The following is a 16,128-nucleotide window of genomic DNA, read 5'->3' on the forward strand; positions in this document are numbered from 1 at the left end:
ATGGAGCCAGGCTCTTCTGGGTGACAGCCAGTGACAGGACAAGGGGCAATGGGTGCAAACTGGAACACAGGAGGTTCCGCTTGAATAGGAGAAGAAACTTGTTCGCGGTGAGGGTGCCAGAGCCTGGCCCAGGCTGCCCAGGGAGGTTGTGGAGTCTCCTTCTCTGCAGACATTCCAACCCGCCTGGACACCTTCCTGTGTAACCTCAGCTGGGTGTTCCTGCTCCGGCGGGGGGGTTGCGCTGGATGAGCTTCCGAGGTCCCTTCCGACCCCTGACACTGTGATCCTGTGATCGACCGGAGGGGCGTGGCCAGAGTGGGGGCGTGGTCACAGGAGAGAGGGCGTGGTCATGCCAGAAGGGGGCGTGTCCGTGCGGGAATGGGCGTGGCCACGCAGGCGCAGTGGCCGCACCCCACGCGTTTCGCGGGGTTGGCGAAAAACATCGCGTTTTCTGGTTGAAAATCGGCTCTGGCGGCACCGGCCGGGAGCGGAGATCCTCGCGCCGGGTGTGTCAGTGCCTGCAGCCCCGGCAGAGAACCGGGGGCCCCTCTGGGTGTCCTCTCTCCACCTGTCCCCTCACCACCCCCACGGCTGCACCCCCTGCCCGGGGAGGGGACGTGGCACTGGTGTCACCTCCACAGGACCCCCCCACCCTCCATGCAGGGTCTCCAGCCCTCCCACCACAGGCACGGACAGACGGACAGAGCACTTGGTTTTTAATGGGGGGACAAGGCAGGGGACACCCCCTAAGTGCCAGGGCGGGCACAGAGCCCTGGTGAGCCCCCCCGGGACAAAGGGACACAAGGGGACACATCCAAGGGCTGGGAGGTGGCAGCAGCAGGACCAGTCCCTGCCTGTGTGTGTCCATCACACTGTGCGGGGGGATCCCCCCCGTCCTGGGGGGTGCAGGAGCACCCAGTGTCACCCAGGGGGGACCCAGCCTGGCCTGGGCTCTGCTGCGCCGTCCCCTCCTCTGGTGCCAGCTCGCAGCCGTCGGTGACCTTGGTCCCGGGCCTGCCGTCCTGGATGACGCTGACCTGGCTGGGCAGGGACCCCCCGGCCGGGCTGTCCCGGAGGGGACCGGTGCCACCGCCACCGTCGGGAGAGCCACCACCATCGTCCCTGCGCTGAAGCTCCGCCGTGTCCCCCGTGTCCTCCGGCCTCTTCCGCGGCCGCCCCCGTCTCCGCTTCTGCGGGGCCGCGTCACCAGCCGGCTCCGGGGGACGCTTGGTGGCCTTGGGGCGCTGCGAGTCCTGGGGACCCTCGCTGCCCCCCGTGCCGCGAGGGTTCGGGGGGCTCTCGGCAGCGGGGACGCCCACGCCGGGCAGCAGCACGTTGAGGACGGGGACGGTGGCTTGTTGGCTCAGCAGCCCGGCCGCCCCGTTGGCCCCGGGGGGCAGGGAGGGGGACGCCGTGCCCACTGGCAGCGGCAGAGCCACCTTCACGGTGGCCCCCAGGGGGGCAGCGGTGATTTTGGGTGCCAGGATGGGAGGGGAGGAGCGGACGGTGGCGCCAGGTAGCGCCGGTCGGTCCCCCGGCGGGACGCGGGGCAGGAGCAGGGGCAGGCGGGCGACCAGGGCGTTCACCTGGGGGCTGCTGCCCGCCCTGGGGGGCTCTGGAGGTTTCTTCTTCTCTGGCCGGGGTGGGACGGGGGGCTTGGGGCCGCTCTCCTTCGTCTGTGGGTGAAGTGGTGGTGGCAGGGGGACATTGCGGTGGGTCTGGGGACCCAGGGGTCCTGGCTGCCCCCCAGGTGGGGTCTCACCTGCCCCTGGCTCCTGTCGCCGCTCTCAGCAGTGTCCAGACCGTTCTTCTTCCCTGCCGCTGGCATCCGGCTCTCACGGTGGATCTTCTCCGTGCGCTCTGTGGGCGCACGGGTGACAAAGGGGGAACACCCCCCAGCCCCGCCGTGGGCAGCCGGAGCGAGGACGCGGCATCCCAGGGGACCCCGTCACCCACCTGAGACCACCATGGCCATGACGAGGTCGGCGCGGGGCGAGCGGGCGCTGATGATGTGCTGCTGGATGAGGAACTGCGCCACCTCCACGATGTTGTTGAACGAGCGCTTGAGGATCTTCTCAGCCCAGTCGCAGGTGAGGGCGCAGGCCGCCTCCATCACCTCGCTGCTGTAGGACTGCACCAGCTCCGCCAGCTCCGACTGCTGACGGTGGGACAAGCCGTCACCCCCCCGGCACGGACGGGATCCCCCGACGCGTGCGGGGCCCCATCCTGACACCCCGATGAGTCACAACCCTGGGGGAGGCTGATGGGACCGAGCAGAACCTGCTCCCGGAGAGCACATCCCTCCCCTCCGCGCCTTTGTTAGACCTAACGAGCGAGGGGGCTCGTTAACCTGCCCAAGAGAGCGGTGAAACCCGCGCCGTGGAGGCAGCAGGACTTACGGTCTCCGTCACTTTGAGGTCCAGGCTGGGCAGGGGCGGCAGGCTGACCACCGTCTTCCTCCGGATCCCGCTGTAGCAGTACGTTTGGCAGCGTTAAGGTGTTTTCGCTGTCACACCAACGCGGACGTGACCGGTCACGACTCCCAGCGAGCACGCGGTGGGCTTAGAAATGGGAAAAACTGGCGAAGCAGCACCTGCTGCCACCAGCCCGAGCAGCTCCCGGGCGCGCAGAAGGATATTTCGACTGGCCCCGGCCTCCCAGCCGCCGGGCTTTGATGTTCGGGAAGATCTCCCGGATGATCTTGCCAAAATTGGCGGCGCTCAGGGGCCGACAGCAGAGGTTGTCGCAGTATCGCCTGCCAGGGAGAGCCACGGCTTAACACCATCCAGCCCTTCTCGCTGCCCGCTTTGCTCCCCGCTGACGTTTCGAGAGCCCGCGGTTGCGCCGGGCCGTTCCCAAACAATCCCCGGTGCTCGCCGCCCTCCAAACCAGGCTCCCCGGCCAAGCCCAGAGGCTCCCGGTGCCAGACCAGCCCCTGCGCTCACTTGTAGGCATCGTAGACGTCCTGCTTGGGCAGGCAGGTGTCCGTGTGCTCTTCCAGGTGGTTCCGGATCCAGTTGCACGCGTGCATGTACTCGGCCGTGCTCAGCGAGCTCAGGTCCAGGCTCCCACTGCTCCGGGGGAGCCCAAGAAAAATATTTAATCAGGGGAAAAGCAGCACAAGCAGGATGGATGGAGGCAGAGCCGTAGCAATCTCTCCCCCGGCCTCTCGCGATCGGTGTCCCCTGCCACCACCCTATGGCCCCCGCTGTCCCCGAGGCAGCTCCAGCACCCACCTCTTCTCCCCCAGGCTCGGCCCCGATGGCAGCTGGAGGTAGAGGTAGAGCTTGTCGCTGTCCGAAAACTTCTGGACATCTTGCTGCGCTCAAAGGGTCCACAGGGAGGGGGAGAACAGACCAGAGACAAAGGTTAAGGACCCAAAATAAGGAACAGCTGGTGCAGGCGGCGCTCGTTACCCTCTTAACGACATAACCGATGGGGCTTTGGAACCAGGGTGGTTTTGTCAGCCCACGCGCAAGGGAACTGGGTATGTGAGGGGACAGGAGCTGCCCCTCGAGGGGACGGGGAAGGGTTGACCCCCCCAGTTTCTCAGGGCTCATCCCCGCAGCCAGATCCCGACGCGACGGCAAACGGGCTCAGGCAGAACCCAGCGCCGGGTTTCTGGGCGAGGGGTGGGAGACGCCTCGTTCCCGCACCCCCCGCATGCCGTGTCACGGGGACACTCACCAGGATGGAGTCCACTTTGTTCTGCACGGATTTGCTGCGCGGGACAGAGACAAAAGGCGTTAGCACAGAGCGGGATGACACCTGGGACATTCCCCAACCCACTCAGCTCCCTCCCAGGGGGTTGCAGCAAACCCATCAGCCCCAAACTGATTTTTTGCACTCAAACCAAGCACCACTCCGCAGCGCAAGAAGACGCAAGGCACCGCAACGCTTCAGTCCCCGCGGCTGCAAATTAATTAACCTTATTAAATTAACCCACACGGGGTGATGCTCGGACTAACGGGAAAAGCTGCCCGGGAAGAGCGAGCGCTGCCCTTACGAGATGCTGCCCTGCAGTTCCTGCAGCAACGTGCTCGACTCGGTCGCGCCGCCCCGGGCGCCGCCGGGTGACAAATTTCCCTTTTTGGTGGCTCGGATGCTCAGCTCGTCGTCAGCCATGGCACTGGGTTCCTGCCAGGAGGAGAAAAGCAAAAAGCCGACTTAAAAAAAGGGGGAAGAAAAACCCTTAGGAGCTGGAAAGTGCCCAGTGGGCACCTGCGGGGTTGTTGGCATCAATGGGGATGGTGGGGACAGCAGGAGGGCAGGTCCCCAGGGGTGTGGGGACATGGGACACCAGGACAGGTCCCTGGGGACATGGGACTCGAGAAGGGCAGGTCCCCAGAACAGGGACACCAGGAGGACAGGTCCCCGGGGATGTGGGGACACCGCACACCAGGAGGGCAGGTCCCCAAGAGTGTGGGGACACGGGACAGCAGGAGGGCAGGTCCCCGGGGATGTGGGGACACGGGACACCAGGAGGTCTCCAGGGACATGGGACAGCAGGAGGACAGGTCCCCGGGGGTGTGGGGACACGGGACACCAGAAGGGCAGGTCCCCAAGGGTGTGGCGACATAGGACAGCAGGAGGACATATCCCCAGGGGCATGGGAATCTGGGACACCGGGAGGGCAGGTCCCCAGAACAGGGACAGCAGGAGGTCCCCAGGGACACGGGACACCGGGAGGGCAGGTCCCCAGGACAGGGACAGCAGGAGGTCCCCAGGGACACGGGACAGCAGGAGGACAGGTCCCCGGGGGCATGGGGACACGGGACACCGGGAGGGCAGGTTCCCGGAGGACGGGCGCGCCCGGGGGCTCCGTGACAGCGCAGCCCCGCCGGTGGCAGCTGCCGGGGAGGGGACAAGGGACCGGGACAGCGCGGCCCGGGCCCGGCGGGGCTGGTGTCGCACCGCACCGGACCGGATCGCCCCCCCGCCTCGACCCGCACCCACCTGCGGGCGGCTACAGCCGGGGCCCCGCTCGCCTCATGCTGGTTCGGTCCGGTTCCCTCCGGTCCGGTCCGGTCCGGTCCGGTCCCCGCCACGTGCCGCTGCCCCACGCGCAACAGGAACCGAAACTGCTGCGCCCCACCGGGACGCGCCCGCGGGCCCCGTCGGCCGCTTTTTTTCTGATTGGCCACGGCGCCGCCGGTCCGCCGGGATACGGCGCTTCCCTTAAACGCGATTGGCTGCTCTGGCTTTTCTACCCGGATACAAGCGGGGTGGGTCTCCTGAGTGGCCGCGGGCGAGCTGAAGTCCGCCTAGTAACAGGCTTCTGATTGGCGGGGCTGGAGCAGGAAGTAGGAGCATAAACGAGCCTGCGCGTGTGCAACGCGTGTGCAGCGCGTGTGCGTGCGCGTGACGTACGGGCGTGCGCTGTGCACGGGGCGCGTGCACGCGCGACGCCCGCACGTGCGCGCGACGCGTGCGCGTGTTTGCGATAACGCGCGTGGGCGCGGTGGGCGCGCGCACATTGCGCGTGCAACACGCGCGCGCGGTATGCGCCTGGTGCAAGGCGGCAGCTCCCCCTCTCAGCACGTAAACCGAGTTTGGTTTTTTTGGGGAGCAAACCCCCTGTGCCCTGCACCGGGCGGCACGAGGGGCAGCTCAGGGAACCCCCGGCTGTCCCCGGTGTCCCCGCTCCTGAAAACGGGTTGAAAACAATTGCAGGCGAGGAGAGCAGAGGAGGAGGAGGAGGATGACGACCTCTGGGTTTTATTGGAGCGAGCGCGGGGTGCACGGTTGCTCGGGGTTTGCTGAGCGCGTGGAACTCCGCGAGCCCACGCACACGGGGGTTTTGGGGTGCGGGGAGGCTCGAGGTGGCTACACCCAGATGTCGGAGGTGCAGTCCCCGCCGGGGTAGCGCATCTCGTGTGCCAGGCAGGGCCCCTCGGGCTCCTGCCCAAAATCCACCAGGAAGCCGCGGTTGATGCTCAGGCCACCCCGCTCCGTGTCCACGTCCAGCCGCAGCATCACGGAGCCGTCCCTGGGCGGGGTGACAGCGGGGACACCTCCCAGGAGCCACCCAAATTCGGTCCCCCAGCCGCGGGGTCGGCACCTCCCGCTCGTACAAGCGCCCTCGTTTAATTGGAGTTTTTCTTACTTGATGAGGTCGGGGTAGAACTGCCTGTCCCAGGCGCTGTAGAGGGACGTGGTGACGTAGAGCCGCTTCCCGTCCAAGCTGAGCTGGATCATCTGGGGTCCCCCCGGCACCCGCTTCCCCTGGGAGGGGCCAGAGGTGCTGCCGGAGGGTGTGGGACATGGGGACACCTCTGCCACCCCCGGTGCAGGATGTCACCCGCATCCTGTGGGATGTCACCTGCATCCCGTGAGATGTCACCTGCATCCCGCGGGATGTGACCTGCATCCCGTGAGATGTCACCTGCATCCCGTGAGATGTCACCTGCATCCCGTGGGATGCAGCGGAGCAGCAGCGCGAGGACCTGCTCACCTTGATGACAAAGGGCTCCGGCTGGCCCTGCAGCTCCTCGTCCTCGCACATGGTCACGGGTCCCCCCTTGGTGATGCTGCCACCCACAAAGACCTGCAAAGGTGGCCGAGACAGCGAGGATCACAGAGTGACAGAATTGCAGAGTGTCAGGGGTTGGAAGGGACCTCGGAAGCTCATCCAGTGCAACCCCCCCGCCGGAGCAGGAACACCCAGCTGAGGTTACACAGGAAGGTGTCCAGGCGGGTTGGAATGTCTGCAGAGAAGGAGACCCCACAACCTCCCTGGGCAGCCTGGGCCAGGCTCTGGCACCCTCACCGCGAACAAGTTTCTTCTCCTATTCAAGCGGAACCTCCTGTGTTCCAGTTTGCACCCATTGCCCCTTGTCCTGTCACTGGCTGTCACCCAGAAGAGCCTGGCTCCATCCTCCTGACACTCCCCCTTTCCATATGGATCCCCATGAATGAGCTCAGCCCTCAGTCTCCTCTTCTCCAGCTCCAGAGCCCCAGCTCCTCAGCCTTTCCTCGGCAGGGAGATGCTCCACTCCCTCCAGCATCTTCGTGGCTGCACTGAACCCCCCGAGAAATGGAGGAAAACACACACGGGAGCTGCCGCCACCTCACCTGTCCCACCAGCCGGGGCCGGCGGGTGTCGGAGATGTCGTACTGGCGCACGTCCCCGTGCAGCCAGTTGCTGAAGTACAGGAACCTGTCGTCCAGCGAGATGAGGATGTCGGTGATGAAGCCTTTGGGGACGGGAGAACAAGAGCTGCAAAAGGAGCCGGCGGCACCGGGAGCACCCGGGTACCCATGTCCGCGGGGATGCACCCACCTGGCATCTCCGGGAGCAGCCAGCCCTGCACCTTCTTGCTGGGGACCTGGATCACCTTCTCGGCCGCCCAAGCTCCGCACTGCGGGAGGGACGGGACAGGGCACGGCCCCGCGGGCTCAGCACAGCACGAAGCCCAATGCCGGGGCAGACGCTGCTTTGGCAGCTGTGGGAAACCTCATCTTGGGCTCTGGGACCTGGGGAAGGGCTTTGGGGGCTAAAAGCTTGGCTAATTTTCCAGCTCAGTTAGCTGGTTTGGGGAAAGATGTTCTCCCTCCTCACCCGCCGGGTCATTACGTGCAGCAACAGGTGCTGAGAACTTTGCTCGGGCTGTTGCAAACCCACAACAAAGGCGTAAATAAACCTCCTTTAAATTAAATTAAATCATTTCAGCCTCAGCTCCTGCCAGTCGGAACAAGTCCTCTGGTGAGGTTTCCCCACGGCTGCTCCTGCTCTGGGCGCGCGGGGATGTGGGATGCGGGATGTGGGATGCGGGATGCGGGATGTGCGATGCGGGATGAGAGATGTGGGATGGGTGATGCAGGATGAGGGATGGGGGATGAGGGATGGGGGATTTTGGATGAGGGATGCAGGATGGGGAATGTGGGATGTGGGATGCGGGATGTGGGATGCAGGATGCGGGATGCAGGATGTGCGATGCGGGATGAGGGATGCGGGATGGGGGATGCGGGATTTTGGATGAAGGATGCAGGATGTGGGATGAGAGATGTAGGATGTGGGATGGGGGATGCAGGGTACAGGATTTGGGATGTGGGATGCGGGATTTGGGATGTAGGATGTGGGATGGGGGATGCAGGATACAGGATTTGGGATGTGGGATGCGGGATGGGGGATGTGGGATGCGGGATGGGGGATGCAGGATACAGGATTTGGGATGTAGGATGGGGGATGTGGGATGCGGGATGGGGGATGCGGGATGGGGGATGCAAGATACAGGATTTGGGATGTGGGACACGGGATGGGGGATGTGGGATGCGGGATGGGGGAAGTGGGATGCGGGATGTGGGATGCAGGATGCAGGATACAGGATTTGGGATGTGGGATGCGGGATGGGGGACGCGGGATGCAGGATGTGTGATGCAGGATGCGGGATGGAGGATGCAGGATGCAAGATGCTGTGCAAGGGCAGCACCCCCGTTTCCACCGGCCCCCAGGGAGCACGTGCGGACCTCGGTCTTGTAGAAGCGGTGGATGGCGCTGCTGATGGTGCAGCCCACGAAGCCCTCGGCCGCCTCGGGGTTGTGCAGGAAGCGGATCTCCAGGGGGGCCGCGTCCTCGCCCAGGTCGATGGCCTGCACGTAGGTGTGTGTGGTCCAGTCCCACACGTTGAGCCGGCGGCCGTAGCGCCCTGGCAGGGAGGGACGGGATGCTCTGGGGTCTCCGGGAGATGTGTGATGAGCTTGGGTGACTCCTCAGCACCCTTCACTCCCACGGGCTCTGCACCACCACATCTTGGTTGCTTTGGAACCCGGCCGGTACCCAACGGGGACCATCTCGCTGGGAAGGGCAGTTTAAGCTTTGAGCAGGAGCTGGGTTGAGCTGGGGCTTCATCCTTCCCCTCTGCAGCCCAAATCCCACCCCAGGTCCAGCTCAACGGCAGCGTTTAGGGTCAGTCTTGGACTGAACTCGCATCTAAAGCACGTTGCCAGCACAAGGGCTGGGCTGGTCGTGTTTAAATCCGTGTGACCTCTAGGAATCGGTGTGAAATTTGTTTGGCAAGCAAAGTGTCTTGGATACTTTGATCTGCACCCGTTGGCATCAGCTCTCCAATGCAACAGAAGAGGGCTGAAATTTGGCTTTCTCGCAGCATCTCTCTCCCGGAGGACTTAAACAAGCGTTTTCTCACCTTTCTTCAGATCGTTTGGGTCGAAGCCGTACCCCAGGCATTTGGGGATTCCCCACTCGGTGCTGATGAGGACGTTGTGGCGCGGCTGGTACCAGAAGTCGTAACCCATCGGCGGGGACGTGTCCCCTTTCTCCCAGTTGCCCTTGACCTCGAAGGTCTCCCCGTCCAGCAGGATGAACCCACCTGACGCAGAAACAAAACCCCATCGGGGGCGAGGGAATCACTCAGATTAACAGTTATAAAACACGCGGCGATGGATCAACCCGTTGCTGAACGGGCCGGGAGAGCCGGGTGAAGCCTCCGGGATGTGGGGACCGTTCCTCCTGTCCCTGGGGAACTGGGGGGACTGGGAGGACTGGGGGGACGGGGGTACCTTTCCCGTTGCCAGCCGGGTCTCCCAGGGTGCTGATCATGATTTCCCCGCTGCCCAGGCAGTGGGAGGTGTGGGGGTAGCCCAGGTCGCACCTCCAGAACACGTCCTCGGGGTTGACGACCTGCCGAGAGTCCCCGGGCACCGTCACCCGCTCCGCGCCAGGCTGGCCGGGGTAACCGGGTGTCGTGGGTTAACCCGAGCTGGCGATACAGCCACACAGCCACTCACTCACCCCCCCAATAGGGGAGAGAATCGACAGGGAAGGGAGAAAATTGGATGGAGATAAACACAGTTGAATAAAATAACCAAATACTAATACACTACTAGTAAAGATATATGTAAAATAGAAATAAAAGATACTCAAGGCGATTCCTCAGGAGCTCTGTCCACAACTGAGCGGCCAGTCCCAGGAAACGGCACCTGGTCCCACAGCCCATCCCAGAGAGAGGAAAGAGGGAAAAGGGCAGAAAAGCCCAGAGGCCTCTGCAAAATGGCAAAAGGCCAAACTAAAAGTCCCAACTAAAACTCCCCCAGCTCCAACAAAAAAGAGCAAAGAGAAGAGAGAAAGCAGAAGAGCCAAAAACCGGCAGATCCCAACTAATTAAATAATTAGCATGAGACTAATGGGCTGGAACGCTCTGATTGCTCAGTCTGGGTGTCTGTCCAGCTCTGTCCGTCCATCCCCTTCCTCGCTGCCTCACACCTGTGGGCAGAGCTCAGAGTGTCCTTGGCTCTCAGAGCAGAGCGATTCCAAACATTAACTCTGTGCTGGGCTGTTGTCTCTTGTTCTCAAACTAAACCCAAATAATGAGCGTGCGAGCTATGGAAAAGAAAGGTGAGGAAAATTAACCTGTTTTCAGTCAAACCAGCACAGCGGGGCAGCTCCTGCCGAACCTCAAGATGGGGCTTGCCGTGTGGCCAGCAGGGCCAAACATGCCCCGTCCCGCGTTAGCGGGCATGCTGGCACACGAGGTGGCTGCCACACTCGCCCCGAGTGGCTGGGGTGGCACTGGGGAGGCACTGGGATGGCACTGGGGTGGTACTGGGGTGGCACTGGGGTGACACTGGGATGGCACTGGGATGGCACTGGGGAGGCACTGGGATGGCACTGGGGTGGCACTGGGGAGGCACTGGGGTGGCACTGGGGTGGCACTGGGATGGCACTGGGGTGGCACTGGGGAGGCACTGGGATGGCACTGGGGTGGCACTGGGGTGGCACTGGGGAGGCACTGGGGTGACACTGGGATGGCACTGGGATGGCACTGGGGAGGCACTGGGATGGCACTGGGGTGGCACTGGGGAGGCACTGGGGTGGCACTGGGATGGCACTGGGGTGGCACTGGGGTGGCACTGGGGTGGTACTGGGGTGGCACTGGGGTGGCACTGGGGAGGCACTGGGGTGGCACTGGGATGGCACTGGGGTGGCACTGGGGTGGCACTGGGGTGGTACTGGGGTGGCACTGGGATGGCACTGGGGTGGCACTGGGGTGGTACTGGGGTGGCACTGGGATGGCACTGGGATGGCACTGGGGAGGCACTGGGGTGGCACTGGGGTGGCACTGGGGAGGCACTGGGGTGGCACTGGGGTGACACTGGGGTGACACTGGGGTGGCACTGGGGAGGCACTGGGGTGGCACTGGGGTGACACTGGGGTGGCACTGGTGAGGCACTGGGATGGCACTGGGGAGGCACTGGGATGGCACTGGGGTGGCACTGGGGTGGCACTGGGATGGCACTGGGGAGGTACTGGGGTGGCACTGGGGTGGCACTGGGGAGGCACGGGGGTGGCACTGGGGTGGCACTGGGATGGCACTGGGGTGGCACTGGGGTGGCACTGGGGTGGCACCGTGCAGCCGGTGTGGGGCAAACTGTGGGACGGTGCCCGCGGCCCCTTTGGGGACACTCGCCGTGGGCGAGACATGGAACCCATCGGCATCCGGCGTGTCCCAGGACAGAGAACTCAACATCTGCACATCGGCAGGAGAAAAACGACCCGTTGGGCAGACACTGGGGTCCTGCTGAGCTCTTGGATGTGCCTGACCTTTGTGGAATCCCCGACCTTTGTAAAATCATCGAATCATTTTGGTTGGAAAAGATCATCGAGTCCAACTGTTCCCCCACCCCTGGCAATAATCCATGTCCCTGAGAACCTCATGTCCGTCTGTCCAACCCCTCCAGGGATGGTGACTCCAGCACTGCCCTGGGCAGCCTGTTCCAATGCCCCACAGCCCTTTGGGGAAGGAATTGTCCCCAAGATCCCATCTCCAAACTCCATTTTTGATACCGAGGGTGTGAAAACCAGGTTGCCCAGGGAGGTGGTGGATGCCCCATCCCTGAGAACATCCAAGGTCGGGTTGGATGCAGCTCGGAGCAACCTGGTCTGGTTGGATGTCTCTGATCTGTTGGAGATGTCCCTGGTCTGTTGGAGATGTCCCTGGTCTGGTTGCGTGTCCCTGGTCTGTTGGAGACGTCCCTGATCTGGTTGGATGTCTCTGATCTGTTGGAGATGTCCCTGATCTGTTGGAGATGTCCCTGATCTGGTTGCGTGTCCCTGATCTGTTGGAGATGTCCCTGATCTGTTGGAGATGTCCCTGATCTGGTTGGATGTCCCTGATCTGTTGGACATGTCCCTGATCTGTTGGAGATGTCCCTGGTCTGTTGGAGATGTCCCTGATCTGGTTGGATGTCCCTGATCTGTTGGACATGTCCCTGATCTGTTGGAGATGTCCCTGGTCTGTTGGACATGTCCCTGATCTGGTTGGATGTCCCTGATCTGTTGGACATGTCCCTGATCTGTTGGAGATGTCCCTGGTCTGGCTGGATGTCCCTGATCTGGCTGGATGTCCCTGATCTGTTGGACATGTCCCTGATCTGTTGGAGATGTCCCTGGTCTGTTGGACATGTCCCTGATCTGGTTGGATGTCTCTGATCTGTTGGAGATGTCCCTGATCTGTTGGAGATGTCCCTGCCCATGACTAGATGGCTTTGAAGGTCCCTCCCAACCCAAACCCTTCCATGATCACGAACCACAGAGTCATTTTGGTTGGAAAAGAGCTTTAAGATTGAGCCCAACCGTTCCCCAGCCCTGGCACTGCCCCCTGTCCTGAGAACCTCATGTCCGTCTGTCCAACCCCTCCAGGGACGGTGACTCCAGCACTGCCCTGGGCAGCCTGTTCCAACGCCCCACAGCCCTTTGGGGAAGAAATTTCCCAAATTTCCAACCTCAACCTCCCCTGGCGCAACTTGCGGCCGTTTCCCCAGCTCCCTCAGCCGCTCCCATCGCACTTGCGCTCCAGCCCCTTCCCCGCGTCTCGGCCGCAGCTCGAGGTACCTTGAAGAGCCGGGGGGCGCGCGGGTCGGTGCCCACGTCCACCACGTAGATGCGGGAGGAGATGAGGCTGGGGAGGACCAGGCGGTTGCGCTTCTTGGTGACGTCCCCGAAGCAGCTGCTGCAGGCGTTCCAGCCCGAGTGGTGCAGCTCGTCCCCCACGTTGGGCATGGGCAGCCGGTGGATCACCTGCAACATCCCCGCGCGAGGTCGGGGGCATTTTTACATGAATTTCCTAAGCGCAAGAAGGCTCAGAGTCTTGGGGAGAGCGAAGTAATCATCAGGGTTTGGTACCACGTCAGCAGCTTTGGGGAACACGGAGGACGAGCACTGAGCAGTTTCCCAGGTCAGTTTAATAGCGAGATGAAGCGCTCGGTACCTGGCAGTAGCGCGGGGATGCGGGGTTGACATCCACCGTGGCCAGAAAGTCAGGTTTCTGTCTCCCGGTGTTCCTGTAGATGCAGGGCACGTATATGATCTCCTCCCGGGGACCTTGCAAGACAGAAACGTTGCACGAGCATCAGCAGAAGTGATGGTACAAGAGCTCCTGTCCTCATGGGACAGGGAAAGGCTCGAGCTGCTCCGCGGCCACCGGGACCGGCTTGGCTGGGAAACGGCTTCACCGCGGGACCCGAGCGCCGCCCAGAACGTTCGATCACCACCGAACCTCCTTATGGCTGCGGAGGTGGCTCTCACACGGGGTCGTGTCAGGATAAACTATTGCCAAAGCGAGGGATGGTAGGCAGGGAAAACCGGGTTGGGAAATGCTGAGGAAGAGAGAACGGTGGGAGACAGGGACAGAGGTGGTGCGGGACCTTGGGGTTTGATCCCAAGCAGATAGCGACCGGCTATTGCAACGTGGCGCCTTTATAAGCCTTTATAGACCTTTATAAACCTTTCTAAACCTTTACCCAGCGGTGCCCATGTCGGCCTCGGGTTTGAGGGTCGCCACAGTTGACACTGCTGCGATGTCACCCGTCCCGAGCCACCGTAACACCTAAAAAGGTTTGTTCTGATTCTGCGATGGATATTTGGCCTCGGGACGGGCCAGATGCCAAAACTTGGCTCCCCTAAGGCTTGCTGGGAACCCCCTCGGAGAATGGGGTTAATTGATAAAAGCGTTGTTTTAATTTCCCCGAAACGCCCCCGATTCCACACTTGCCTCTCATGGCATCCAGGGGGGAGGCGAAGCCGGGACCACATGCTCCGCACCCTCCTGCAGCGAGAAGAACAGAAACCACCAGAAAGCAGATGACGGCGAGTGCTTTTAATCCCCTTTTTTTGGCAGAATCTCTTGCTGGAGTGGTTGCGTTATTGGCGATATCCAAGGCGACCAGGGATGCCCACATCCAGCCGAATGACCCCCAGAAAAGTTTGGGGCTCTGGGCAGCCAAAAATGCTCATTAGGAAACAAACCCCCCACCCAAAGGGCCCCTTTTCCCCATTTACGACGCCGAAGCCCGAGGAGAAGGAGAGAAACCTCCAGCTAAAGTGTCCGACTCGCCTTTGCTGCGTCAGCTGCATATTTGTTTTTATTCTTGTTCATTTTATGTGTCCGTGCTCCTACTTGAAGCACCAAGAAACCCCCCCTGCCCCTCGCCGCTCCCTTCCCCTTACGTCACTCCTGCAAAACCAGCCCCAGCAAAGCCGGGCTTTGCACCAGCTGCAGGCGAATAGCGAGAGAACAGTCAGAAGGCTTTTAATCCTCATGCTCCTTAAACATTTCCTGGCACTTTTGGTAGCCTGAGAAAAGAAACCCTTTCCCAGCCGGAGAAAACACCACGTTCGCCCCCATGTTTCTTTGGAATGTACGTTTTTCTGGGCGCCGCGGAAACAAAAGCACAAGACCCAGCGCCGAAGGAGTTTGGGGGGATTTGGGAACAGATGGCAGCGACCCCCTGACAGCCCCAAACATTCTCCTGGGGAGCAAACGGAGATTCTTACCGGTGCTGGAGCCGGAGCTCAACTGCTGAACAGGGGATGGAGCCGGTGCCGCCTGCATTCTGCTGCCGGAGCAAGTGCAGAGAAGATGCAAGTCCAGGGAGAAGATGCAAGTTCAGAGAGAAGATACAAGTTCAGAGAGAAGATGCAAGTTCAGAGAGATGGTGCAAGTCCAGAGAGAAGATGCAAGTCCAGAGAAGATGCAAGTCCAGAGAAACAAGGCGGCTCTGCGGGGCTTCAAATATAAAGGGAGCAGGATGGGGAGAAGGAGGGTTTGGGAAAAGGACGCGGAGGGAGGATCCGCACGCCCGGGGCTGTGGGAGGGACCGGGGGAGCACGGTGCACACGTGTGGGGCACATACATGTGGTATACATATGGTGCACAGACATGGAGCACACACACAGGGCACGTGCATGGTGCACATGTGCACACACACGGGGCACACGAATAGTGCACACGCATTGTGCACACACATGTAGTGCACACACACAGTGCACACGTATGGTGCCCATGCGTGGGGCACAGGTATGGAGCACACGCATGGTGCACATATATGGGGCATAAGTATGGTGCACACGTATGGTGCACATGCATGGTGCACACACACGGTGCATACACGTGGTGCACGTGCATGGGGCACATGCATGGGGCACACGCGTGGTGCACGCACTCAGGGCACACACAGCGCACACACACGGTGCACGCACATGGTGCACGCGCATGGGCCACACGCGGTGCACATGGGTCACACGCATGGTGCACACGCACGGGGCACATGCATGGTACGCATGCACGGAGCACACGCATCGTGCACACACATGGAGTGCACGCGCACGGTACACACACGGTGCACACGCACGTAGCACCCACATGGTGCACGCATGGGGGGCACACACATGGGGCACACACATGGAGCACGCACACGGTGCACGCACATGTAGTACACACATGGTACACACATATGGGGCACACACGTGGTCCACACACATGGACCATATGCATGGTGCACACGCACGGTGCACGCGTTGCGCACGCTGGGCACACGCGGGCGGTGGCCCTGGGAGGCTCCAGGCTCCTGTGCCCCCATCCCGCTGGAAGCCGCGTCTGGAGCTTCCCCACCGCGCTCCCGACCGCAGCCAGAACTGCACGGGGTTGCAGATGTTAATCACCAGCGAAAACGAGCAGCGGGGACCGGGTTGCTTTGAATTGCAGGCGCCGCGTTTACTGTGGGAAATTAATTTGCTGGCTGGGAGGGCAGTAGCAATCAGGTTGGGTTTTTTTATCCCGTGAGTCAGTGCTTGCTGCTGCTTCTGGCTGCAAACTGGGGGGGAACTGGTGT

The 16,128-nt window shown here is 62.1% G+C and overlaps 2 protein-coding genes across 3 annotated transcripts; both read right to left on the reverse strand.

The window, feature by feature from the left end:
- Window positions 1-699: 699 nt before the first annotated feature.
- Window positions 700-5,122, reverse strand: RFX5 (regulatory factor X5). Of its 2 annotated transcripts, none has more exons than XM_065653638.1 (10): window positions 4,957-5,122; window positions 4,007-4,137; window positions 3,688-3,721; window positions 3,237-3,319; window positions 2,946-3,071; window positions 2,639-2,755; window positions 2,400-2,481; window positions 1,957-2,155; window positions 1,763-1,860; window positions 700-1,676 (listed from the first exon to the last, which is right to left on the reverse strand). In XM_065653638.1, exons 2-10 carry the CDS (start codon window positions 4,123-4,125, stop codon window positions 747-749), a joined length of 1,788 nt encoding a protein of 595 aa, XP_065509710.1. In that variant the 5' UTR covers window positions 4,126-4,137; window positions 4,957-5,122; the 3' UTR covers window positions 700-746. The 2 variants fall into 2 exon arrangements, with proteins under 2 accessions (XP_065509710.1, XP_065509709.1); XM_065653637.1 differs by having other exon boundaries at window positions 1,957-2,158.
- Window positions 5,123-5,826: 704 nt separating this feature from the next.
- LOC136000018 (methanethiol oxidase-like) lies at window positions 5,827-14,849 on the reverse strand. The gene is made up of 12 exons (XM_065653686.1): window positions 14,792-14,849; window positions 14,010-14,063; window positions 13,227-13,339; window positions 12,851-13,036; window positions 9,520-9,640; window positions 9,147-9,329; window positions 8,470-8,648; window positions 7,283-7,361; window positions 7,075-7,196; window positions 6,455-6,547; window positions 6,107-6,225; window positions 5,827-5,989 (listed from the first exon to the last, which is right to left on the reverse strand). Exons 1-12 carry the CDS (start codon window positions 14,847-14,849, stop codon window positions 5,827-5,829), a joined length of 1,470 nt encoding a protein of 489 aa, XP_065509758.1.
- Window positions 14,850-16,128: the final 1,279 nt, after the last annotated feature.

Source organism: Caloenas nicobarica, chromosome 31, assembly GCF_036013445.1.
Source record: "Caloenas nicobarica isolate bCalNic1 chromosome 31, bCalNic1.hap1, whole genome shotgun sequence".
NCBI lineage: Eukaryota > Metazoa > Chordata > Aves > Columbiformes > Columbidae > Caloenas > Caloenas nicobarica.

Bases quoted from the DNA above. Each gene is read 5' to 3' on its own strand.
- RFX5 (XM_065653637.1), bottom strand. From the start codon at position 4,125: ATGGCTGACGACGAGCTGAGCATCCGAGCCACCAAAAAGGGAAATTTG. The intron at 3,722-4,006 runs GTAAGGGCAGCG...TGTCCCGCGCAG, and splicing joins GAACTGCAGGGCAGCATCTC to CAAATCCGTGCAGAACAAAG. The intron at 3,072-3,236 runs GTGGGTGCTGGA...CCCCCGGAGCAG, and splicing joins CCGAGCCTGGGGGAGAAGAG to TGGGAGCCTGGACCTGAGCT.
- LOC136000018 (XM_065653686.1), bottom strand. From the start codon at position 14,849: ATGCAGGCGGCACCGGCTCCATCCCCTGTTCAGCAGTTGAGCTCCGGC. The intron at 14,064-14,791 runs GTAAGAATCTCC...TTCTCGCTGCAG, and splicing joins GAGCTCCGGCTCCAGCACCG to GAGGGTGCGGAGCATGTGGT. The intron at 7,197-7,282 runs GTGGGTGCATCC...CCGTCCCCAAAG, and splicing joins GCTGCTCCCGGAGATGCCAG to GCTTCATCACCGACATCCTC.